Genomic DNA, 27,554 nt, shown 5'->3' on the forward strand with positions numbered 1-27,554 from the left:
GCAGCCTCACAAGACTTCCGCTTGAAGTCTCGGCAGCCATTTTGAAGAAGCAGCGGTATCAGAGAGAGCAGAAGCAGCGGACAGAGAAGAGTGGGGTTCTTTCCTGCCTCTAAGAGGTCACTGGACCACCAGGGCACGTTAAGGTAGGATCGAGGTTGGGGGGGCCTGGTGGCCAGACCTATCTACTCTCCAGTTAAAGCTCCACAGGGCTCTTTCTCACATACTGCTACTGTACAAAATAACAAAAAAAGCCCTCTGCTGATACAAGATAATTTGAAAGCACATGTTGGTTTTATTGTTTATTTCATATCACCCTCAGATTTTTACTTGCAGGTGATTATTTCTTCTTTCAGCCAGAACTGCAGTTTCTGGAGAGTGTGAGCCAAGTGGCATTAGAACTGCAACAGTTGTTTCTTTAGAGTTTACTATTCTTTTTAGAAATAATTATTCTTCTGTTCCCCCTTACTCTTAACATTTACTTTTAATATTTATTGAAAAGGTAGTTTTCTAGAAGTGTGTTGTATAATGTAAAACTTTTCATTTTACTTTACAGCATATGCTAAAATAGTACAACACTGGGATAAGATTCTGATTTATGATCTTATCATTACAATGATTGGCATGTTCTGATTTAGACAAGAATAAATAACATCTATCATACAGTGTTCATACATTGTTCTCAATGGCAACTTGTCATTGGCAATTAAGAATCTGTTTTTCTGCTTCATCATGAGTATGAACCATATGTAAATGGTTTACACATTTGCCACTATCTCTATGCAGTAAACTTTTTAAAAAGGGAAATTCCAGTGATCTATCACCTTCCAGTGTGCGCACACATTTTTCCATGATTTTCAGTACCCCTCCCTCCCCCCCCCCCCCCCCAAAAAAAAAAAATAATTAAAAACAGTATAGCTGTACAAGGTGAAACCAGTGTAATTAAACTAGTCATACAATACCCAGAGCTGCATGCAATCACTGGCCTACAAATGGTTCATATCTTTCATTTTTTTTAATCAGGCAGTGGGACACCTTTATGTTAGAAAATTATATAAAAGGAAAAGAAGGCCGCTCTGGTACTCAAATGTAGTAGCTGAAAATGTAAGGGAAAGGAGGTTAGCATTTGCACGTTATAAGACAACTCAGAAAGATGAAAACAGGAAAGAATACCTGAATAAGCGAAGAGAAGCTGGGAAAGCTATCAAGAAAGCGAAGCAGCAAATGGAAGAAAAGATAGCTAATATGGTAAAATTGGGGAATAAGACCTTTTTCAGATATGTAAGTGACATGAGGAAGTGCCATAATAGCATTGTGAGGCTTAAAGCTGAGGGAGAGAAATATGTGGAAGAGGATAAGGATAAAGCTGAACTGCTTAACAATTATTTCTGGTCTTTGTTCACGAATGAAAGGCCAGGGATAGGGCTGCAGAAAGCAAAGGCTAAAGGGGATGGATATAAGGTAGACCAAGATCCGTTTACAGAGGACTGTGTTCGTGAGGAGCTAGCCAAACTAAAGGTAGACAGAGCGATGGCGCCTGATGGGATACAACCGAGGGTGCTCAAGGAACTCTGAGGAGTTCTGGCAGCTCCACTGACCTCTTTAATGCTTCCTTAGAAACTGGAGTGGTCCCAGAGGAATGGAGAAGGGCGAATCGTTTATTTATTTACTAGACCGTTTCTTATTACAGAATAAATCAAAACGGTTTACAATCAAATATAACATTAAAACAATTAAAATACACAAATTGGAAATCCATATGTGATAGAAAAGCACAGCAAATCATCAAAGCTAAAAATATACAATTAATAAAAACATTCATATATATCAAAAACTGCAAGGAGCATTAATCCTCCTTTTTTTTTTCTTCCAGTTTGATTCTAAGCAGTGTTTCCAAAAGATTCTTGAAAGAAATATGTTTTAAGAATTTTATGAAAATGAGTGTAAGAATCCTCAAGCCTAAGTTCTTTAGGAGGGCAGTTCCACAGTGTTGGAGCCAGAAAACAAAATGCAGATTTTCGAGTAGATTCCCATCTAGCTTTATATGGTGGCGGAATTACCAATCTATTATCTGTTAATGATCGAAGAGTCCGAGTTGGCGTATAGGGTTAAACAAATATGAAGGGCTAGATACATAGAAAGCTTTATGTGTCAGTGCTACAATTTTAAATTTTATCCTAGATTCTATTGGAAGCCAGTGCAAATGATATAGCAAAGGGGTGATTCTATCATATTTTGAAGCTCTGCAGATAATACGAGCTGCTGTATTTTGAATCATCTGTAATCGTTTTAGATTACGTTTTGATAGACCTGCATAAACTATATTACAGTAGTCTAGACGTGATGTAATGTATGCATGAGTTAGTGTGCATAATGATGATTTATTTAAGGAGTTTCTAATTGAAAGTAACTTCCGCAATTGATAAAAAGATTTCCTTGTTACATCAAATATTTGCTCATTGAAGGACAAGGAAGAATCAATAATAATACTTAAGTATCTAAATGACTTCACTGTCGGAACTTGTTTACGAAACAGAACAGGTGTTAGAGATGGAATGGGCCCAGGGCCCGTTATCCAAGAAGTTATTGTTTTATCTGGATTTAATACTAGTTAATGTGTTGTAAGCCAATCTGCCACCTTATCAAGACAATTTTGGATTGGTACCAGATCAATGTTTGCTGGCTTAACATAATGTATTAAAAGAAAATCGTCGGCATATGAATAGGAACTAATGCCTAAAGATTGAATGAGTAGTGAAAGTGGACTAACAAAGATTGAATAACATAGGTGACAACACCGATCTTTGTGGTACCCCACAAAGACTGGAATGAGTTGAATGATTTTGTATAACTATGAATGAGCGGTTTGAAAGAAAAGAAGTAAACCAATCATAAATTGTACCTGAGATCCCAATTTCCGTTAGCCGCTTTAGTAATAAGGTATGATCTATTAAATCAAATGTTGCAGATAAGTCCAATGAAATAACTAATGCAGTGTATCCTTGTTCTAATCTAGAATGAATTTCACTCAGGAATGAAGTCAAATCCGTTTCTGTACTGTAGTAGTAGTAATAGGTTTTTCATCTCAACATAAGATTGCAATTGTTTAAATACAACCGATTCCAGTATTTTAGATATACATGAGAGATTGGAGACTGGACGATAGTTTCCCGGGGTCTGAGGATCCAGTGTAGGTTTTTTTTTAGAGTGAAAGTAAGGAGGAGGTTGGGAATTACAAACCTGTCAGTCTGACCTCGGTGGTGAGTAAACTAATGAAAATGCTACTAAAGAAGAGGATTGTGAGATTTCTCGAACTGAATGGAATGTATAAGTCGCTGGTGATGCCCCGTTTGGTGTGCAGTTCTGGAGACCGCACCAACAAAAGATATAAACAGGATGGAGTCGGTCCAGAGGGCGGCTACAAAATTAGTAAGCGGTCTTGAACATAAAAAGTATAGGGACAGGCTTATGAACCTCAACATGTATACGCTGGAAGAGAGGAGGGAGAGAGGAGACATGATAGAGACGTTTAAATATTTCAAGGGCATTAGTGTACAGGAAGTGAGCCATTTTCAACTGAAGGAGAGCTCTGGAACGAGGTGGCATATGATGAATTTAAGAAGGAATAGGCTTAGGAGTGTTCTAAGAAAGTATTATTTCACGGAAAGGGTGGTGGAAGCGTGGAATGGCCTCCCGGTGGAGGTTGTGGACTGTGTCAGAATTTAAAAAGGCATAAGATAAGCATGTGGGATCGCTTAGGAAAAGGAAGAGTTAGGGGTTACAGAGGATGGGCAGTCTGAATGGGCCATATGGCCTTTATTTTCCGTCATGTTTCAATAATAATAATTAAGAGGGGAAGAACACCAATTCTATTTAATGTAAGAACAGCAGAGCTCACATTATCTCTTCTTTCTATTCATACATTTTAAGATCATAAGAATAGCCATACTGGGTCAGACCGATGATCCATCTAGCCCAGTATCCTGCTTCCAACAGTGGCCAATCCAGGTCACAAGTACCTGGCAGAAACCCAATTAGTAGCAACATTCCATTCTACCAGTCTTATTCCTCTGCTAGCCAAAGGAGTACAATATGGGTTCTCCTCAAATGAAGAGAGTGTAAGTTTTAATAATAAGTACAGTGTTGATATTGTTTGGTACATAACAGTTACAAATTTACAGGCATGGATCCTGCACTGTCATCTGCTGCTATCAGATCCAACACCACCACAGAGACAGCTCAGCATCAAGTGTGGATGGATGCCATCCTATGTTTTTAACTTTGAAAGTATTTGCTATTTCTGTTTTTTCTGGCCTAATGGATTTATACAATACCAACACAAGTTGTATTTTGGCTACTTTTTCCACTGTTTCTCAAACATTGAAATGAATTCTATATGAAGCCTTCCCATTGTCACTACTATGCAGACCATAACTACTCATTGCAATCTATAGAGATTCAAGGGGACTTTCTTTACAGATCTTCTCTTAATTCCCAGAAGGCTAGTTGTATCCAAGTGTTACCTTGACATCATGGTTCACAACCCCCTTCCCCTCTCTTTCATACAGTTTATCATAGCCAGTGATAAATCACTTGCACACTAACTTTAGTCAGGTTCATTTCCCTCATACTAGGCCAATGTGGTATACCTGAGATTCTGGTACGATTCTCTTCATGCCAGCATGTTAATGTACTCAGATTCCATCGCCAGTATTTCCTCGGACCTTAGCACCTTTTTCAATATCATTCCCTCAACTCATTACATTCTCCTATCAGCGCTGATATGCATATCATTCTTTCTCCTCTACACAGGAATGGGTAGCCCCAGCTCCCTCTTCATGTCTAATTCTCATGGATGGTTTCTTTAGGACTCCATCAGTTGTCTTATAAGCTCGCACCAGCTATGCTCAGTCATTTGTGTCTTGACGTTTTAAAGTATATTGACCTTTGAGATGATTCATCAGATGTTGTGTTCATCTTGTCAACAGCACATCATGCCTTGGTATGTATGATTGTCTGACTATATTGCTCCTGTTGCTTATTCCCTAAGCTAGACTTTCTGTTAAGATGCATCACCATGATTGGTTTTCTGGAATATGGTGGTAAACAAACCCAAATAACAGATAATCGTTAGGTGATAACTATACAATAGCTAATTTCTCTATTCAGCTCACATGTATTTAGCATGTCGTCATCACTCACCACTCAACATATCTTCATCTAGAGCTCTTTGTGTACACAGATACTCTGTTCTTTGGGCTCCATCTGGTGGTTACCTGAATCCCTGTAACACTACAGGTTTCAACTTACAGGAACCCTTCATAAGATCATAAGCGTTTGCCATACAGGGACAGACCGAAGGTCCATCAAGCCCAGTATCCCGTTTCCAACAGTGGTCAACCATGTCACAAGTACCTGGCAAGATCCCAAAACAGTAGAATGCATTTTATGGTGCTTATCCTAGAAATAACTACTACTACTACTACTTATCATTTCTATAGTGCTACTAGACGTACGCAGCATTGTACACTTGAACATGAAGAGACAGTCCCTGCTCGACAGAGCTTACAATCTAATTAGGACAGACAAACAGGAGATAAGGGAATATTAAAGTGAGGATGATAAAATAAGGGTTCTGAACAAGTGAACAAGGGTTAGGAGTTAAAAGCAGCATAAAAAAGGTGGGCTTTTAACTTAGATTTGAAGACAGTCAGAGATGGAGCTTGACGTACCAGCTCAGGAAGTCTATTCCAGGCATATGGTGCAGCAGGATAAAAGGAACGGAGTCTGGAGTTAGCAGTGGAAGAGAAGGGTACAGATAAGAAAGATTTACCCAATGAACGGAGTTCCCGGGGAGGAATGTAGGGAGAGATGAGAGTGGAGAGGTACTGAGGAGCTGCAGAGTGAATGCACTTATAGGTCAATAAGAGGAGTTTGAACTGTATGCGGAAATGGATAGGAAGCCAGTGAAGTGACTTGAGAGGGCTAATATGAGCATAACGACCCAGTGGATTTCCCCCAAGGCCGTGTTAATAATAGCTTATGGACTTTTCTTTTAGGAAGTTATCCTTCCATACTTGTCCTCAAATCTCGAGGCCTCTACGTACTACCCTTCCACGTTCTGCAGGAATCATGTTGAGAGATTTAAATTATATTCCTATTTATTACAGAATTACATCTTTTTTAATCATCTTTATTAACATTCCATTATTTACAAACAAGGTCGCTGTATCATTGCATCAACTGTATAAATAAACATCATACCTAACGTTTAGCTAACCATATTGAAACCGCAATGACAATTTTTTTTTCCCTACTTATACCCCATCCCCCGAACACCCTTCCCTCATAAATTCAAGATTCTGCTGCGGGCAAATGGGGTAAGCGAGTCCTAGAAGGGGGCCCAAGTTGCACAAAAGGAGTCTCCTTGTTTAGAAGATAAATCCTTTATGCCCCTTTTTTTCAAGAAACACATCTCAAGGTCCAACCAGACCATCGTGTGATCTGTTACTTCTAACGGGCCTATTGATGCCCCCCTTACTTTAAAGAATTAGGACTGGGGTTTTGTGTGCTTTGGAGAGATGTGTGTAATCGCGAGTGTTGGGATTGACGTTTTTGACATGAACGTCTTTGGTTTTGAAAATCACCGAAAGTCAGAAACGTCCATGTCTAGGGACGTCCCAATTTAAGGATTTGGACATCCCTGACGATATTTTCGAAACGAAAGATGGACGTCCATCTTGTTTCAAAAATACGGGTTTCCCCGCCCCTGGATTTCGCTGTTTGGCAAGGACGTCCAAATCGCCCCTCCACGTCTCTGGAATTTATACTTACTTTCTTAACTCATATTTAGGAAGGTGTTTCATTATAGTACGTGAAGAAAACCTAATTTTCACCAACCTTCATTTTAGAGTTGAATCCAAGGGCACCTTTTAACAACCATCTGACAGTCCTTTTTCATTCAACCACTCTGTATTTTGCCTGTTCCCATTACAGTAGTGGGTCATATCGTTTTGGTGTTATTTGTAACCGTCACCCTGTAATCCTCTGCCACATGCCCACTCCCCTAGGTTGCTGGTATATACATTTTGCCCTCTAGTCGAGGTTTCTTTCACAGTATAATCTCCTTACCCATGCTTCCCTAGTTATATCATCTCCTAGTTACAGGAACATCCTTAACATTGTTTTATTTTGAGTATACCTTCATAATACACTAACATTATGGAAATGTCGGGTAGACCTTTTCTAAATTGTGAGGAGTAGGAAACGTGTGTTAGTCTATTTCCATACATTCATTGTTTAAATCCTTTGCCCAGTTGCCTATCACCGCTATTACATTTCCATCTCCACAATACATCAACACTCATTCTCTTTTACTTTGTATTTTGAAATGATAGAATATTCTAACTCTGCTCATTTTAGCTCTGTCTCATCTCCTTTCACTTTTCTTTGGTTCACTTACATGACCTCTCCAGTACCTTTTCTTCTTTACATGACAGTCCATGCTCTATGGCCACTTATATTTCCATTGACCTTCAACCTACCACTGCATTACACCTGGGTTGCAAACATTCGCTGAATATAATAGACTCCCATCTACCCTTGCACCCTCAGCTTGAGACTCACCCATTTGTGTATCTGATTATATCCAGCTTGTCCATGAAGAAAGCAAAGTTGCTTACCTGTAACGTAGGTTCTCCATTGACAGCAGGATAAATCGGACACACCACCCTTCTACCTCCCCTCATGTTTGAAGTTACCCTTAGCTATAGAACAGACTGAGTAGGAGGAGTGTCTGTTACTAGAGAGGGAGCATTCACTCATGTCCAGAGAGCTTTTTCTGTCTCTCCTGGGCTTTGGGAGAGAGGGCCCAGTCTGTAGCCATTGGGATGATGATAACTCTTATGTGTAGCTGATTTATCCTGCTGTTCGTGGAGAACCTATGTTACAGGTAAGCAACTTCACGTTCCATGTTAGTACAACAATATTTGTGCTGCACTGTCTGTATTCATAAAAATAATCCAATTAGTAACATATTGGTATGGTCCCTGATATAAAAGGGATTATCGTCAATGCAGGGGGTTGAATATGTCTTAGCTCAGTCTAAAATGCCATACTTCCACTGCCTGACATTGTTCTAATGTACCCGTTAACCAGTCTGGTTTTCAGGATATCCACAAAGGTAGACCTGAGAGAGATTTGTATGCACTGCTCTGTTTTTATGCAAAATCTATCATGCATATTCATTATGGATTCACTAGCTAGGATCTTCACTCCCAGCCTTCAAGGACTTGCCAACAAGTCAGGTTTTCAGGATATCCCTAATGAATGTGCATGAAGGAGATTGGCATGCTTACTACATCCATTGTATATTTGTTAGCGATATCCTGAAAACCTGACCTGTTAGTGGGCTGGGAGTGAAGGGTTGCTCCAGGATCAACTTGAGAAAAACTGCTCTAATGAGTCTAGAATGCTTTTGTAGGATGTGTTCTATGGCTTGCCATTATGCAAAATTCTTTTTGGTCTTAGTAAAAGAGAAGCCATTTGTGGTTCTTTATCAGTCAACTAAACTTATAAAAACTCTTGTGGCATACAATCACCATCAGCTAAACAATGGTTAAGCTCAGTAAAAGTCTTATCAATTCCTTTTTCAGCTATGGGAAGCATCATCCTGAAGTATGATCCAGACCTGCAGTAAGTACATAATTTTCATGTAAAGTCTAATTTGTACAGCTATAGCAATAACATTTTGGGTTTGGCACTGTTCTCAGCATGATTATATGCCCCTACGTAGAAAACAAAAAATGTATTTATGTATTTATTTTTAAGTTTTATAATTTTTTTAATTATTGAAATGTCTGGATGATTGTCAAAATAGCTAACAGAATTTTTGTAATCTGCATCAAGCTGTGTTGGTGGTCATTTGCAAATTATAAGCTATGTATTTGCTTTTACCTTAAAACCTGTCCTGCTTATCACATATATGGTCAAACTAGGCCTGTGTCTAGGGCCAAAATATTTGAGCTTTTCTTTCATATAACTTCCAAGCAGTAATACAGCCAGAACAATTTTTTTTAATTTTTTTTTTTTTGTGGGGGGGGGGGGGGGGGGGCAAGTGGTTAATATGAACGAATGTTTGTTTATTACAAATTTTGAAACCCTCTGCTCAGTGTGAAGCGACGCTGAAGAAAGCAAATACAATGTTAGGTATTATTAAGAAAGGAATGGAAAACAAAAGTGAGGATGTTAAAATGCCTTTGTATCGCTTCATGGTGCAGCCACACCTTGAATACTGTGTGCAATTCTGGTCACCGCATCTCAAGATATAGTAGAATTATAAAAGATACAGAGAAGGGCAAAGAAAATGATAAAAGGGATGGGACGACTTCCCTATGAGGAAAGACTAAAGTAGCTAGGTCTGTTCCACTTGGAGAAAAGACGACCGAGGGGAGATAGGATAGAGATCTATAAAATAATGAGTGGAGTGAAATGGTGGACGTTGATTGCTTGTTTACTCTTTCCAAAAATATTAGGACTAGGAGGCACGCAATGAAGTTGCAAAGTAGTAAATTTAAAACAATTTGGAGAAAATATTTCTTCACTCAGCGTGTAATTAAGCTCTGGAATTCATTGCCAGAGAATGTAGTAAAAGCAGTTAGCTTAGCAGGGTTTAAAAATGTTTGGATATCGTCCTAAAAGAAAAGTCCATAAGCCATTATTAAGATGGACGGAAAACTCCACTGCTTATTTCTAGAATAAGCAGCATAAAATGTATAGTACTGTTTTGGGATCTTGTCAGGTTCTTGTGACCTGGATTGGCCACTGTTGGAAACAGGATACTGGGCTTGATGGACCTTCAGTCCTCACAATAAAATCAAATTAATAATGTAAACATCGGAAAGGAGAATGCCAGTTAAAACAGTAAAGATAAAACAATCAAACCACAGTCACACAATAACATGACCACCAATGTATTCCCTAGCTGTTGAGGCAGAGCAGAGCCATAAGTCTCTGCAGAACCTAGATTCAATTGGAAACCAAAAGCTTCTTAAAAAAAAAAAAAGCCTTAACAAGGGTTTGAAATTTGCAAAATGACAATTCTCACCTAAGATAAGGGGGAAAACCATTCCAAAGGGAGGGAGGGAGAAAGTAGTAGGCTGAACACGAGTAGATACGTAGTGAGCATATCTAGATGATGGGAGATCGAAGAGCATGTGAAGGCGTGTTCGGAATGGTAACAGAGGAGAGAGGATATGGGGCACCTAGGTGTAACGTCTTTTGCGTTAGGCAGAGGACCTTAAACTGACATCTAAAACGGACAGGCACCCAGTGTAAGTGAGGAAAAAGCAGAGTAACATGATCATATTATTTGGCGTCACTTAAGAAGTGGGGCGTCGCATAAGAAGCGGGCGGCAGAGTTTTAAAGGTTTTGTTGGTGACTGAGGAGGTAATTCAAAATGGCACAGTAAATGGACACTAGGCACCCAATTTCTCTGCCCCCTTTTCTACCCCCCCCCCCCCCCCCCCCCCCCCCCAGCTGGCAGGGATCCTCCAGCCCCACTAGCTTGAAGAATTCAGGACCCTCCTGAAAGTGCAAGAGTCAGTGGTAGCATATTAACCTTGCAGGAGTTGGAGGCAGCATGTTAACCTGCTGATGTTGGCACTATGAGCATGCATGGGTTTTGTGCATGAACTTAGATTGTGAGACCATTAGGGACAGAGAAAAAAAAGTACCTGTCTGTGATATGTAAATCACTTCGGTTGTACCACAGAATGGCGGTATATCAAAATACATTACCTATACCCATGCAAGCAAGAGGGGGTCCTCACAGTTAACCACAAAAAAATCAAGCAGCACCAGTGAGGGTGAGAGTGAGGAGAGTTCCAAATGACCAAGGCAAACAAGAAATAAGGGCGTCAAAGAGTTTATTTTGCCAAAATATACTGACACAAAGACCCAACACGGGCCGGGGTTAGGCTAAAAAGCCTTCATCAGGGGTCTATAACATAAAAAATAAACACAGTATAAATATAATAAAATATAAAAATAACAAAATATTAAAACATAAAAATAGATGTAAAACATATTTAGCTAGACATCGAGTGACATGGAAGTCCAAATGTGATCTTGCAACACATAAAAAATTATATATATGCCGGCAGATGAGGAATAAAAGACATTTAAAACATACCGTAAAAGTGCAAATCAATCAGCTTCAAAGAATCATAAAACATGTAGAACAATTGAGTTCTTGAAGTGATGATACCACTGGAATAGAAATACACATTACTGATACCAGAAATAGATCTGTCATCAAAAATATTGTTGTATATCACATAGGATGAAAAATACATGTGAACATTGAGAATATATAGCCTGAGCCTTATGACTTTATATCATGGTTATAAACAAAATCATGAGACTGTTTTGAGTAATCAAGAAACTGTGAATATGAAAGTTCCCTCATATCACTTGAGTGAAAAATATAGGGCTATAAAATGCCCTACCCCCTCTTGCACTGTATAATATATACTAAATATAACAGTGAAAAGATCAGTGTCACCGGCTTTGGAATGCTGCTGTATTCAAAAACATGAAAGCTATTAAACAGACCAACACTTGTGTGATGAGGTCTAATGAAGAAACTTTGCTTAATTGAGGATGAACATTGTAACTGGCATAATGACTGTAAAACAAAAAGCAACAAAGTATGCCAAAAGGCAAACAAAGGAGAGGTGATGGCGTGACAGGATATATAAATGAACTCGTATATTAACACCAAATGCTGAAATCAACGATGCGGGGGATAGGTCATACATCTACACCATGATTGGAGAAACAATGTGTAAGAATTGTGCATGAGGATTATGGTTCTGTACCCCAAAATGAATAAATCAATGAGTGTGCTGTGCATGTGGACTATGGTACTATAGAGTCATTCCGTGTCAAGTGGACCAATTTTAAAGGTCGTCCCCACCTCACCATCTCAGATTTTGATGAAATTTGGTACATAGTTTCTTTATGATAAAAAACTAAGCTGTGCAAAACTTTAGTTCAAAAGACTAAAAATTGGAGGTTCTAGGGGACCTCAAGTAAAGGGTTGCAAAATGTCGCCTGAGCAAAAATGACATTTTGGGCCAACTTCCAGAAGCTGTAAAACTGGAAGTTTTAGTAGTACAAGGGGGATATTTGGAGAACCTGCACTACGTTTAGGGCTTAATGAACTGGCAAAACCCCATGTTCCTAGTCCTCTTACTTTTTGAATGGTTTAGGCTCAAACGTTGCCAAAAAAACGGCAAAAATCAATTTACAGCGATGTTGAGGCTGCTGTAGTTTCTAAACTAGTTGGCCTTTCAGGTTGATTTTTGGTAGGTGTACTAAATGCAGGGCTGTAATGAGGCATTCCAATTTGCAGCACTTTCCTTCAAGTGGTTGAAAAATTATAAGCGTTCAAAGTTGGTATAAAAAGCATTTTTGCCCATTTTGGGCTATCTTTGATGCCCTTGATCTCCAGTGGGACAGCTTCAATATTCTTTCTTTTAGCACCATTAGAAAGAGCAGATTTCCTTCTATCAGAATATGTAGTTTTCATTTTGGAGTCTCTCCATATAAGGATTGCAAAAAAAGTGTTTTTTGGCCAGTATTGTTGAATGATAGATGAAACGGATATAGGGCCCATCAATGTTTCTAATTGCTGTATAAGTCACTCAGTTGCTTTAAGCATGCGTTGGTCCATGGTGGCTATGCCACTACCAATTCAATAGGAAGTGGCAACCTCATCGCCAAGAGGTCACGCCCGATAGCAAGGCAAGTCCAGCCACTTGGCACAGGTTCCCAAGCCTGAAGGTGGGCATCTTACTTCAGGTTCCCAAGCCTCATTTGGTTGTCTTTGCCTAGTTTCTCAAGCCTAATGGGGGTGTCTTAATGGTTCCCAAGTAAAACCTCAGTGCTGAAGTGACAAGAATTTTTCACTGATAAGTTTCACTGCTGTTTCTGGAAATGTATACTGTCGTCCAAGTGTGTAGTTGCTGGTACTGGAAGAACTGCTAGAATATGCTGTTCAGAAATCCAACAAGAATCTCTTCTGCTAGGCCAATGAAATGATCGTGCAGGCCCGCATGGATGCATAAAGTTGACCAAGGCATCATGTTCTTCAAATGATGTTTCACAGACATTGCCAATCCACCATTTGTTGTCATAAACACAGGCAACATACTGCCCAGGCTGAAGTTGAGACACATTTATGCCAGGTACACTCACTGGGTCATCCGACTGACAAAGTTTGACAACAAATGAGGAGGAATCATTTGACATTCTACTGACTGAAATTTGGTTCAAGTCAATGGGAATAAACTGGTGATTTAGTTCCAGCAACTGTGGAAGCTTTACTGAATCTTTCCTCTTGTGCAGATCTTGAAGATTCAATTTCATCCTTGGAAACAAAAAAGAACTTGATTTTATTTATTTTTTGATCACAAAATTCAAACAAGCCTTGTGCTGTGAGAATTTGGCTATTTTTAGGTCGTTGCAAACCAGGGGCGTATCTGGAATCCGGCGGTAGGGGGGGCCAGAGCCAGAGAGGGGGGGCACATTTTTGCCTCCCTCCCCCCCCCCCCGCCTCTCTCCACCCCCTCCCCGCCGTCAACCCTCCCCCGTTGCTTACTTTTGCTGGCGGGGGGCCCCAACCCCCGCCAGCCGAGGTCCGACCCGCAATCTCCATATTTCGTCTTCCTCCGTGGCCATGTGCTTCAAGGAAGTAACGCTGCAGTGCTGATTGGTTGAATCCAGTTCGGCGTCAATGCAAGCTCAGATACAAAATCATCAACATACATTTGTTTGGTCTCCAGTGTGGTGCGATCTGTATGAACCCACTGCTTAAACTCGATTGTTTCACCTGGGTCAGCATCAATGAACACTTCTGTCAGGTAATTTTCAAGCACATCTTTACCTGGACATATTTCACACCTGTGAAGCATGCATTCTTTGCATTCCAAATTGCACACAGTTTTAGCCATCAGTGCTTTGTAATCTTCGTTCAGCAGATGGCTTCCAGCAAGCATAAGCTTCACATTTTGATGAATGACACAAACACACACTGAATGCATACCAGATGAGCCAACAGTGACACACCATTTTGGCCTTAGCTCACAAAATTTGGAAAAACCCACTTCTGGCTCATTTCGAGTACGATATGCAACATACATTTCTTTTAGATTGCTAAGCAGCAAGTGCTTTTGCATTTGAATTTTTTCAGTGCCAGTTCTGACAGAGACAAAATCTTTTTTCCCTAGGCACAGTCTACTGAATTCATCATCTTCAAAAAAGCCAAGAATTTTTTTTTCTGTTTCTTCTGGTAAAACTTTACCTTTCTTCTTGTCTGGTTTTGCCAGAATTCCACAAACTGATTTCAGATTTCTTGCTTTTTTAACCATTCTAGTTGAAACCATGAATTCTGAGGCAGTTCTTTGAATAGACCAGCTGTTTGGTGCTAAAGTTAGTATTTGCAGTTTTTCTGCATGATTTGCTGAAACTTGGACTTTGTTTTTCAACTCGTTTAGCAGGTCATCATAATCAGAACATTTGTCACATTTCTGACTGGTAGAATGTCTAAGCCACCAGCAACTGCAAGATGATGACTCTCAAAGTATTTTGCACTCGCCTGATTTTGCGCTTGGTGTAGCCTCGTACATCACGCTTGCTGACTTTTTTGAACTTTAATGGAGAAAAACCAAGAGATGTCAAACTTGTGTTCAACTTGCCAGAAATGTCACTGTGTTCATCATCTGCTGCTGTTGATGATGATAAAGAATCAGCAGCTCTGTTACTGACGTCTTTTCGACAAGATGGACATAGTTTCTGACCCGGCACAAATATTTTGCTTGTTAAGGCCTTTAGCTGGGCTGCTAGTGTGTCATCCAGCACTCTTAAGCCCCTTTTTGCATTATGACCACCTTTGGAAAATGGGTTACAGCAGGTTCTTTGCAAAAATTCAAACTTTTTCAACAGTAAGGATTCATGATGAAGGCAAATAGTTGATCCAGCATAGAAAAGTTGACCAGAATGCTCTTGTAACAACTTCTGTTGATCAGGCAGAAGCTCTTCAATTAATTTCAAACCTTTATTTTTATTGTATGTCAGTAAATGACACTCTGATCTACTTGAACAGCCAACTGAGCAAAGTGGAAATTCATCTGATCTTTCTGGATCCATTGATGACCATTAGCATCAGTTCAACAAACGCGTTTATTCTTGCAATCAGGTTTTCAATGGGTAAAATTTTACTTCAGTCTAAAGTGATTAATATCTTCATTTGTGGCATTTAATTCAATATAAATGAGCCTGTCGGTGCAGGTGCGAGTTTCTTCAACAAGAAGTATGTATACAATGGTTTCCACCCTATTTTTTAGTTTACTTGAACACAGTTTTATAACATAATATTTAAAGAAAACTTCTTTAGCCAGTTAGACTTGGCCAATTATGATTGGTGAACCCTGTTGCAAGGCAGAATTGTTTGTTTCATTGCCCAATTGTATGCTTCTGGTACCTCCTGGCTCCTGAGTGTCTGTTGCTAGGCTTACTTTGATGCCTACAGTTCACTAAGAGGTCAAACTGTAGCAAGGGTGAAGAAACACCAGCAACAGACACTCAGACGCCTTGCAACAGGGTCCACCAATCATAATTGGCCAAGTCGGTCATCCTAACTGACTGCAGTTTTCTTTAAACCTGTCATGAAACCTGGCCTCATCCTTCCACATCCTAAACAACATTCCTGTTTTTTAGTTTTCTTGAATACAGTTTTATAACATAATGTGTTCTTTATTTTAAAAAATTGGTGCTTTTTGAAAGAAGAATCACTTTTACTACACTTGTATCAAGGGTGTAGTGAAGAAATCACAGGCTGCTGCCCGCAAACATTTGAGGGCATTTTTGCAATCCTTATATGATGAGACTCCAAAATGAAAACTACATATTCTGATAGAAGGAAATCTGCTCTTTCTAATGGTGCTAAAAGAAAGAATATTGAAGCTGTCCCACTGGAGATCAAGGGCATCAAAGATAGCCCAAAATGGGCAAAAATGCTTTTTATACCAACTTTGAACGCTTATAATTTTTCAACCACTTGAAGGAAAGTGCTGCAAATTGGAATGCCCTGCATTTAGTACACCTACCAAAAATCAACCTGAAAGGCCAACTAGTTTAGAAACTACAGCAGCCTCAACATCGCTGTAAATTGATTTTTGCCGTTTTTTTGGCAACGTTTGAGCCTAAACCATTCAAAACGTAAGAGGACTAGGAACATGGGGTTTTGCCAGTTCATTAAGCCCTAAACGTAGTGCAGGTTCTCCAAATATCCCCCTTGTGGCCCAAAATGTCATTTTTGCTCAGGCGACATTTTGCAACCCTTTACTTGAGGTCCCCTAGAACCTCCAATTTTTAGTCTTTTGAACTAAAGTTTTGCACAGCTTAGGTTTTTATCATAAAAAAACTATGTACCAAATTTCATCAAAATCTGAGATGGTGAGGTGGGGACCCCTGGTCCACTTGACACGGAATGACTCTATACCCGATAATAAGTATTACAATAAGTGAAAGTATTTAAAGAAGGTGAAAGTGAAATTAACAGGGACACCACTAAGTGAAAACTTTTGGTAGTGCTAAGTGTGTTAAAATATCTGTGAAGCGTAATATGCCACATAAAAGCGTGTAGTGTAGGTTGATATATGAGGTGAAAATGCACCTTTGAATCTGTGAGAGTGGACAAAATGGTGTAGTCGATATTTAAATAGGCATACCAATAAGTCTAAGGGAGAATATCAGCTGGGCAAGATGCAAGCCGGCAGTAAAGGAGCAGAACATGAACCAAAAAAAAAAAAACAGTGTTACAGTATTACAAGAAGGCACAACAAAAGTCAGGAAAACAAAACTAGCCTGCAAGGCATAACAACCACTTGTCTCTGTGAAAAACGGAACTGCAGAAAAAGTGCGCCTAAATAAACGGTAAGAGAAACGTGAGGCTATATATGTCACGGGTATTGGATAGAAAAATGCATATGGAGTATATGCTAATAAAACGTGACATGCAACAGAAGTGAAAAACAGAGGAAAGTGAATAGAAAAACATGCTGGAAAAGAAAGGAAGTAAAGGGGGAGATGGAAACTAATATCTATTGAGGTGAAGGAAAACAAAAAGTAAAATGGAACATTGAAAGCTATGGCATACGGCTATGTAGGCATGGTACAGAGAGTTATATATATGTAAGCATTCAGCAAAGTTAAAAAGACAGACAAATAAATAGAACATACTAAAATAATAATAAAATATACATAATATAATAAGAGGAATGTAAATGAAATAAAAAGATAAAAGAACACGCAGGTACATATAAAAAGTATAAACAGATAAACCATGTCTTGACATATAATGAAGATACATACCTGTAGCAGGTATTCTCCGAGGACAGCAGGCTGAATATTATCACTGATGGGTCATCGTCCGCGACGGCCCAGGAGACCGGAACTTGTAAAAAAAAAAAAAAACAAGAACTTTCCAGAACGCGCTGTCGCACGGAACAAGGCACACCGTGCATGCGCGAGCAGGTGCCCACGACGCAACCGTGTCGCCTCTAGTTTAATAAACAGCAAAAAAGAGAAGAGGAACAACTCCAAAGGGGAGGAGGGTGGGTTGTGATAATATTCAGCCTGCTGTCCTCGGAGAATACATGCTACAGGTTTGTATCTTCATTTTCTCCAAGGACAAGCAGGCTGAATATTATCACTGATGGGGTATCCCTAGCCCCAGGCTCACTCAAAACAATGAACATTGGTCAATTGGGCCCCGCAACGGCGAGGACATAACTTAGATTGACCTAAAAAGAAACGCAACTAAGTGAGATTGTAGCCTGGAACAGAACAGAAATGGGCCTAGGAGGGTGGAGTTGGATTCTTAACCCCAAACAGATTCTGCAGTACTGACTGCCCAAACCGACTGTCGCGTCGGGTATCCTGCTGAAAGCAGTAATGAGATTTGAATGTATGAACAGATGACCACGTTGCAGCCTTGCAAATTTCTTCAATGGAGGCTGACTTCAAGTGAGCCACTGACGCAGCCATGGCTCTGACATTATGAGCCGTGACATGGCCCTCCAGAGTCAGATCAACTAGGGCATAAGTGAAGGATATGCAGTCCGCCAACCAATTAGAGATTGTGCGTTTTCAGATCGCGACTCCCCTCCTGTTGGGATTAAAAGAAACAAACAATTGGGCGGACTGTCTGTAGGGCTTTGTCCGCTCCATGTAAAAGGCCAGTGCTCTCTTACAGTCCAAGGTGTGCAACTTGTCCTCAGCAGGGCAGGTGTGTGGACGGGGAAAGAATGTTGGCAAGACAATTGACTGGTTCAGATGGAACTCCGACACCACCTTTGGCAAGAACTTAGGGTGAGTGCGGAGGACTACTCTGTTATGATGAAACTTGATATAAGGTGCATACACTACCAGGGCTTGGAGCTCACTGACTCTACGAGCTGAAGTAACAGCCACCAAGAAAATGACCTTCCAGGTCAAGTACTTCAGATGGCAGGAATTCAGTGGCTCAAAAGGAGCTTTCATCAGCTGGCTGAGAACGACGTTGAGATCCCATGACACTGGTGGAGGTTTGACTTTGGGCTAGAGAGTTGCACGGGGACAGAAATCCTACCCATCCCCGCCCGTCCCTGCTGGAATCTTACCCGTCCCCACCCATCCCCACTGGAATCTTACCCATCCCCACCCATCCCCGCAAAAATTTAAACCACCCCAACCCGTCCCCACCCGTCCCCGCAAGAATTTAACCCATCCCCACCCATCCCCGTAAGAATTTAATAGTACATAAAAGAAAGTTCCAGTCAGCTCCCTTTCTGGATTTGAGCCACAGCACTGTAGGCAAGGACGGACTGGAAGTTGGAACTTGGAACACTCTGGTGCGCATATGTAAGATTTGTCTCTGATTCACTGGGATTGTGTGCTGGGAGGCCACCACATGCACGCGCCAGTAGGTCAGGTGACATCTGATTCTCGTGCCTGTGTCAGAGCTGAGGTCTGTGCACCAGCCTGGGAGCAAAGAGGATTAATAGTAACATAGTAAGTGACAGCAAATAGACCTGAACGGTCCATCCACTCTGCCCAATAGTCACACTCATGATCAATTCATCATTAAATCAACGAGTGTGATATTATATACTTGATTATGGTCTTTCTTTCGTGTTTCTAGAACAAAGACCACAGGAGTCTATCTGGCCCCATCCTTATGTTCCAACTGCTGGAGTTGCCATCGAAGCCCACTCCAGCCTATTCATGTTCTCATTTGTGGGACACAGACCGTAAAAGTCTGTCCAGCACTGTCCTCATGTTCCAGCCACTGAAGTTGCTGTCTAAGCCCTTTCCAGCCCATCCTACACCAGATTGCCATGTATGAGACACAGAACATTCAAGTCTGCCAGGTATCAGCTCTAGTTCATCACAGCCAGAGTCGCCATCTAAGCATCACTTGACACATCCACACACATGCAGCCATTTAAGGTTAGCTTTTATATAACTTCCATTTTCTAATTAGAGATCCTCTGTGTTCATCCCACGCCTTTTTGAATTCCGTCATCATTTGTGACTCTACCACCTCCTTAATGGAAGACTTTCCACATTTATGCTGTTAAATCAAGGAAGAAGAGGAGGAGGAGACAGCACTCAAATAAATTGGTATTCGGTAGATGAGAGGCTGGTGCAGGTGCAGCTTACACTTCCACGGGAAGCCCACAGAACTGGTTCCATCCCCGTGGGAACCCCGCAGGAACTGCCTCCGTCCCCGCAGGAACTGCCTCCGTCCCCGCGGGAATCCCGCGGGTTCCGCGGGGACGGAAGCCGTGCAGCTCTCTACTTTGGGCTTTGACAAAAGCAAGCCTCTCATGAAACGAACTACTAAAGGCTGTCCAGAGATAGGCTGACCTTCTACACGTTAATGATAAGCACTAATCGCACTAAGATGGACTCTTACAGAGTTAGTCTTGAGACCAGACTCTGATAAGTGTAGAAGGTATTCAAGCAGGGTCCGTGTAGGACAAGAAAAAGGATCTAGGGCCTTGCTGTCACACCAGACGGCCAACCTCCTCCATTTGAAAGAGTAACACTTTTTCGTCGAATCTTTTCCTGGAAGCAAGCAAGACTCGGGAAACACCCTCTGAAAGACCTAAAGAGGCAACCTCTAAGTTCTCATCATCCAGGCTGTGAGAGCCAGAGACTGGAGTTTGGGATGTAGAAGCGACCCCTCGTTCTGAGTGATGAGGGTCGGAAAACAGTCCAATCTCCATGGTTGTTCGGAGGACAACTCCAGAAGAAGAGGGAACCAGATCTGACGGGGCCAAAAAGGTGCAATCAGAATCATGGTTCCTCGGTCTTGCTTGAGTTTCAGCAGAGTTTTCCCTACTAAAGGTATGGGAGGATACGCATACAGAAGGCCTGTCCCCAAATGTAGGAGAAAAGCATCTGACGCTAGCCTGTCGTGGGCCCAAAGTCTGGAACAGAACTGAGGGACCTTGTGATTGATCTGAGTGGCAAAAAGATCCACCAAGGGGGTGCCCCACGCTCGGAAGATCTTGCGGACAACGTCCATGTTAAGAGACCACTCGTGAGGTTGCATTATCCTGCTCAGTCTGTCAGCCAGACTGTTGTTTATGCCTGCCAGGTATATGGCCTGGAGAAACATGCCGTGGTGGTGTGCCCAAAGCCACATCCGGACGGCTTCCTGACACGGAGGGTGAGATCCAGTGCCCCCCTGCTTGTTGGTGTAGTACATTGCAACTTTATTGTCTGAATTAAAATAATTTGATTGGACAGCCGATCCCTGAAAGCCTTGAGAGCGTTCCAGATTGCTCGCAATTCCAGGAAGTTGATCTGAAGATCCTTCTCCTGAAAGGACCAAGCTCCCCGAGTGTGAAGTTCATCTACATGAGCCCCCCACCCCAGGAGGGATGCATCCGTCGTGAGCACTTTTTGCAGCTGAGGAATTTGGAATGGACGTCCCAAGGTTGAATTGGATCGAATGGTCCACCACTGAAGGGAATTGCAAAAGTCGGTGGAGAGAGGGATGACATCCTCTAGATTCCCTATGGCTTGACACCACTGGGAAGCTAGGGTCCATTGAGCTGATCTCGTATGTAGGTGTGCCATGGGAGTTACATGAACTGTGGAAGCCATATGCCTTAAAAGTCTCAACATCTGCCGAGCTGTGATCTGTTGAGACGCTCGAGCCAAGGACACTAGGGCCAGGAGATTGTCTGCCCTTGCCTGGGGAAGATAAGCTCGAGACGTACGTGTGTCCAACAGAGCTCCAATGAACTCCAATTTCTGAACCGGGACAAGGTGGAACTTGGGATAATTGATTACGAACCCCAGTAGCTCTAGCACTTGAAGAGTCATCCGCATGGACTGTAGAGCTCCTGCCTCCGAGGTGCTCTTCACCAGCCAATCGACATGGGCGGGAAAACAGTGGCAGCAAAATTAAATGGCTCGATGGTGCCAAATTAAAAAAGGGGAAAAGAGACTCTGTCGAGCAGCCTAAGGGCGGCCGCAACAAAAAAAAAAAAAAAAACTTAAAAAGGTGAAGAAATCTAAAAATTAAAGGAAAAAGGGGCTGCTTTTTTTTTTTTTTTTTAATATTAGTAAAGATGAGAAGAAGAAAATGGAAAAGGGGGGAAATAGTAAACATTTACCCAGGTCTCCTGAGCCAACGCAAAAAACAGTAGCCAGAGGGGACGTGCTTCTTCGATTGCGGATCGAGAAGAACTAGAGGCGACACTCTCACGTTGCGGGCGGGAACCTGCTTGCGCATGCGCGGTGTCTTGTCCCGCGTGATGGTGCGTTCTGGAAAGTTCTTGGTTTTTTTTACAAGTTCTGGTATCCTGGGCTTTCGTGGGACAACCCATCAGTGATAATATTCAGCCTGCTTGTCCTTGGAGAAATATATTTATTCATGCAAATACAGTGAAATCCACTTAAATGCAAGGGTCTGGGACCAAAGAAATGCATGCAGTTAACTAGAGCATGCACTTAACCGTTGTGACCCAAAGAAGCTTGACATCTGATAAACATATGTACAGTACTGTTAATATACATACAGTATGCAGTCTCAGTTAACTGACTTTAGGCTTACTTGAAGTAATTAGTTATAATCCTCTGTACACTCTTGGGTCTGTGAGTCCCATAGACTACGTCTGACAGACGGTAAAAACTTTGAAGAGATCCTGCAGGGTGGTTATAGATGCTGGTTAGTTGCAAATCTGGCAGTATTATGTCCAGCAAAAGCATAATGCTTGTTCAAAATTTCAGGTCCGTATCTTTGTTTGCATGGAAGTTGTTGCAGTCTGAATATTGGTCCAAATATGTTCCGATGAGTCGCGACCAATTTTGATGCACACTTTGAGTCAACTTGTTTGACTGGATTTTGCATCCATAGTGTTAAAATGTATTTCATCGGAATTAGCATCAAAAACTGTACAGGATTTGAATTTTGTAGCCATTCTTATAAATGTGTTTGGATTTTATTAGACCCCAAAAATGGCATTTTGGTAAATGCCGCGCGCTCATGGACTGACAACCTTTCAGAAAAGGGGGTCTAGATCTGCAACTATTGCAGTTAGAGACCTCAAAGTTTGGGAAATTTCGTTTAACACCTGACTCGCGCAGCAGATAAAATTTGAACAAAATTGGAGAACATGATGGTGGGAACGTTTTTTTAATTTTTAGACCACTTGGCATGGAATGACCCCTAAGCTTTAGTAGAAGATCCCCTAAGTGTTGGAATTTGTTGCCATCAGTGTTAAGACAATCTTCTTTCTTGAGATTTAGGAAAATGTTGAAGACTTATCTATTCAAGAAATATTTGTTGAGTTGATTCTTTTTGTTGCATTGTGTTAAGGAGATATTTGGTTATCAGAGATGATCTCTTTCAAAAAATTTTATTCAGCACTAAACCGCTGGGTAAGGTGCCGAATATAAGACTCTGTATTACATTAATTATACAATTAAAGAAAAAAGATTTAAAATTAAGAAAAATAAATTATCCATATCAAGTCTGTAAATCTAAAGAAACACATGCAAGCAATTTACTATATTAACTCTAAGAAAAATAAGCTAGTAGGAGAACTATAAAGCCCTAACTAAATATATGTGGACCCGCCCTGATGCACAGTGGACCCAACTGTTACAGATGACCAGAAAGGATGTCGGTTGAGCAGGTTGAAAGAAAACATATTTAATTGATTTGTATTTACAATACATTTGCAGGGATATTTAAGAAAGAACAAGGCCCTGAGCTGCAAAATCCCTGGTTTTAATAGAAGAAATTCTCTTCTGCAAGTCCAGCTAGGTCTTGACCTCAATCTTAGGTTTTGTGACCCCATTTGGAGTCCCCAGTCCACAGTTTGGGAAATTCTGATATAAGTTGCTGTGAGCCAGGGACGTAGCTAGACACCCAATTTTGGGTGGGCCTGGGCCCAACATGGGTGGGCAGAAGAACTCTGCCCTGTCCCACAGGTGATTTGATCTCTCCCTCTCTTGCCTGTATGCCATATGGTCTCTCAAACACCCTCCCTCCCCCGCATACCTTTTAAGTAGCAGATTTTCACTGGCAGTGAGCAGCAACTGATACACAGTGCTCATGTTCGCCCCACAGCCTTCCCTCTGATGCAACTTCCTATTTCCGCATAGGCGGGAATATATTAGAGAGAAGGCTGTGGGACCAGTGCGAACAGTATGTATCAGTTGCTGCTCGCTGCAGGCGAAGATCTGCTATTTACAAGGTATGCAGGAGGAACAGTTGGAGTTTTTTGCTGGTAGCTTGGGGATCCCTACCAGCCACTTCATAGATGTGCTGCTACTGGGTGGGCCTGAGTCCAAATTGGGTGGGCCTGGGCCCACCCTTGGCTACGCCACTGCTGTGAGCTTTCTTTGTAGAAGCAACTGCTAAATGTGATAAATGAAGAGATCAAAATAATCAATTACATCTGATTCTGGATAGTAAATGAAGAATATTTAATTCAATGTTCATCCAACCAAATGCTATATGTATTTGTTTTTGTCTTTTTACTTTGTTTTAGAAAACCTGATACCCTACAGTGTCCTATCATTCTGTGCGGTTGGCAGGGTAAAGTTTCTATCCGTTCTTTTGTACCCAAGAATGAGCGCTTGCATTACCTGCGAATGATGGGAGTGGAAGTGTTCCAAGAAAAGGAGTCTAATCCTGAAAGCAAAGCTGAAAGCAACAAAGGCATCAGTGAACAGAGGGAGGATGAGATGGACACACATTGTCAGATTAATGAACAGGATGAATCAAACACCAAACCAAAAGCTGAAGTGAAGGAAAAATCCACACAGGAGTCTCTTGAAAATGTTCCTGAAGTTGACAATGGAACAGAAAATACCAGACTTTCTAGTAAATACGAACAAGGTTCTGTCCTTGCTGAGAGCAGAAATGGTGATGACCAGGGTAGGATGAAAGACTAAATAGTAATTTTAGCCATAGCAGTGACTGTATCAGTCCATATTTCTCTTTGTAACATGCAGATCTGTTTGTGCAAATATTTTTTTTTTAAGAGGCTGCTTTATTTTTTATAGGACTTGACGAGTTATGCATGAAATAAAAGTCCTTCAGCATTTTACTTTTCCATAGGTTCTGGGACACAGTAAGTTTTCTGTGTTTTAAAGGATTGTGCACATCCAGAGGAAGATTTTTATTAAAGGTTTTATGGCAAATTTGTGTTATGGCTGTTTTAGTAAAATATCTCATTGGTGCTTAAAACTGACTTATTAATTGACCTGTTTACTAAGCTGCGCTGCAGATGCTCAAACTTTTTAGTGCGCACTAATGCAAGAGACACCTATAGGAATATAATGGGTGTGTTTGTTAGCGCATGCTAATTTTTAGTGTGCGCTAAAACGTTTGCGTGCCTACAGTGCAGCTTAGTAAACAGGGCCCTAAACTTGCTGCACACCTTTGTGGGGTGTTTTTACGAAACCACTTGGAAATTTCACTGCAAGTGTCTTGTTTTAGAGGGCCAACACTGAATTACTGTGGTTGAGGTACCCATTCCACCATGACAGAACTAGAGAAATCTGATGTAGAATCACTGTAGTCAGTGGCAGCATTAGGGGTTGGTAAACCAGATAACTGCCTGGGACCTCATGCTTTTAAGTGGGGAGAGGGTGTCTCAATTTTGCAAACACTTTTTTTCTGTGGGGAAAGAGGGAAAGGTGCAGATTCATAGATAGGGCAAAGTGAAAAACAACTCAAAAATATCCATTTTGCTTATAGATCATCCAAATGAAGCCTTTCAGGGCTTCAAATTACATTCTTTCCTATGAATCCAGTAACATAATACCACCACTAGATTAGTGAACTGCGTTCATACAACCTCTTCCAGAACAGTTCCCAATGCTGGCTAAGAAATGATTGCCACAGATGCTGGAAATGGGTCATCCCACAGAAAAGAATACCCTGCAAGCTCAGCTGATTTCTCTGCAAATTTCAGTTTTCTGCAATTCCTTTTTTCAATTCCTTCTTGCAGTTTTTTTTTTTTTAAATTAGCAAGCTAATTTGATGAATATATGGTCTGTCCTTCCTCTGAACCTGAGTAAACATGTGGAGGTTTACACTGATCAGGTGCAGCAGAGAGCGATGTTAAGTGTAACATGAAGCATAATTTTAAAACTGATGTGCAAGGAGAAAGAAATACAAATGTGAAAAAAAATGCTTCATATAATATACTCTTGTATGCTTCAAGACCTTTTAATTTTTAAGATTTGTATGACAGTGTATGAGGAAACTGAAAACTAATTGTATAAGTTCTTCAAAAACTCTGATTAAGTGATAATCTTTGTGAAGTTGCCATATTCATTTGAAAGAAAACTACATCTAGGATGCTTTCATGTTTGTCAGCTATAAGATGCTATGAGGCATATTTTCAAAGCACTTTGGGAGGCTAAGTTCCATAGGTTTCTGTGGAACTTTGGGAGGCTAAGTGCTTTGAAAATGAGCCTGTATGTCTCCCATTGATGTTCTCAAACTTCTGGGGCCCAGCCAGAAACAATCTGACTTCCCTTTTAGGCTGCATCAGAACAATTTTTCAATAGCGAAGAAACTCAGACTAACATTACTGTGGCCCTGCAAGCTTGCATGCTTATAACAGAACTACACTGAGAACAACACAGAGCTTAAGCCAGTGATTTTCAATGTTTTTCATCCCGTGGCACTCTTACAAGGTACAAAGATTGTCAAGGAATCTAACCATCCCCACCCAATCCCACAAGTAATTATCCTCCATCCCCACCTGTACTTGTAACCTTCAGAAGCAGTTATTTAATTTAATTATGCTACTGAAAATTAGAGCACCACATATACTTGCTACTGGGAAACTGGAACAAGATGGACTGTTACAAATTCCTACACAGACACCACATGCCAGCAGAATCCTTTACCTCAGTTGCAGATGCAAAACATGGCTTTCACTTGATACAAAATAGGGAACCACAAAATACATGCAGAGATACAGGACTATGCATGTCGTGCAACACCAGAGAAACAAAGAAATGCATGTGCTCCTAGGCAGTGCAAAATAAAGCCAACAGATGTAAGTTCTCAACACCAAAATAATTCAATCACTAAACTGAAAATAAAATTATTTTTCCTACCTTTGTAGTCTTGGAATAATAAAATCACCAATCTTTCGTTCTGCTTTCCTTTGTCTCCTTTCCATTTGCAGTTTCTTTTAACACCTGCTCTATGTCTGTTTGGTACTGATCTTTCACGTTCAGCTTTTTTCGATTTCTCTGCCGCCTCCTCAAATCTCTTGTTTTCCCTCTCTTCCTTTCATGTGCAGCATGTCTCCCCTCTTCCCTTTCCTTCTCTTTATGCTTGCCCATCTCCCCTCTTGCCTTCCCTTTATATGAACCTGTCTCTCCTCTCCCACAGGTCTAATCTCTCTTCCTACCTTTCTCCTCCCACCCTTTGGGCCTCTCTCCTCTCTGCTCAGATTCCACAAAGTATGTGGTTACTTGCAGCTATTAGAACAGTCCTTCCATTGGCTGTCCCAAGGCATTCCCTACCGCATCCCTCCTGCTCAGCAAAAGGAAGTCGCTTCAGAAGGAAGGAACCAGGGCTGGCCAGAGGAAGGCGTATTCTAATACCTGCCAGTAACTGCAAAGTTTGAAGAATTGTGACGGAGAGGAGAGAGTCCCAAGAGGTGGGAGGAGGAAGAGGCAAATCGCGCAATGCCTCTGATCTGGAGGGGGCACACCAGTTGAAAAGCACTAGCTTAAGCAATATACAGTATTACACTTTAGATGTTCCAGTTTGTTTTTCTTCATGCAGTGTTCTGAAGCTATTCTACACTATTTATTTATTTATTTTATTTGTTTAAAACTTACTATACTGCCTTTAGCTGCCACATTGCAGATCAAAGCAGTTTACAATCTAAATTTCATATAAAAGAAAAGAACTCCAGTGTCCATTATAGAGTAAAATCACTCATCCAAA

General features: G+C 41.0%; 1 protein-coding gene across 2 annotated transcripts in view; it reads left to right on the top strand.

The window, feature by feature from the left end:
* The window catches only part of LOC115474227 (tRNA (cytosine(34)-C(5))-methyltransferase-like), a 358,438-nt gene extending 333,587 nt beyond the window's left edge, over positions 1-24,851 (top strand). Inside the window, exons 18-19 of one of the 2 annotated variants that reach the window (XM_030209615.1) lie at positions 8,652-8,691; positions 24,121-24,851. In XM_030209615.1, coding sequence (XP_030065475.1) covers positions 8,652-8,691; positions 24,121-24,526 — 446 coding nt within the window. In that variant the 3' untranslated portion in view covers positions 24,527-24,851. The remainder of the gene's footprint in view (positions 1-8,651; positions 8,692-24,120) is intronic. The other variant, XM_030209607.1, reaches the window with a different exon arrangement.
* Positions 24,852-27,554: the final 2,703 nt, after the last annotated feature.

The sequence above is a fragment of the Microcaecilia unicolor genome, chromosome 1, assembly GCF_901765095.1.
Source record: "Microcaecilia unicolor chromosome 1, aMicUni1.1, whole genome shotgun sequence".
In the NCBI taxonomy this organism is placed as follows: Eukaryota; Metazoa; Chordata; class Amphibia; order Gymnophiona; family Siphonopidae; genus Microcaecilia; species Microcaecilia unicolor.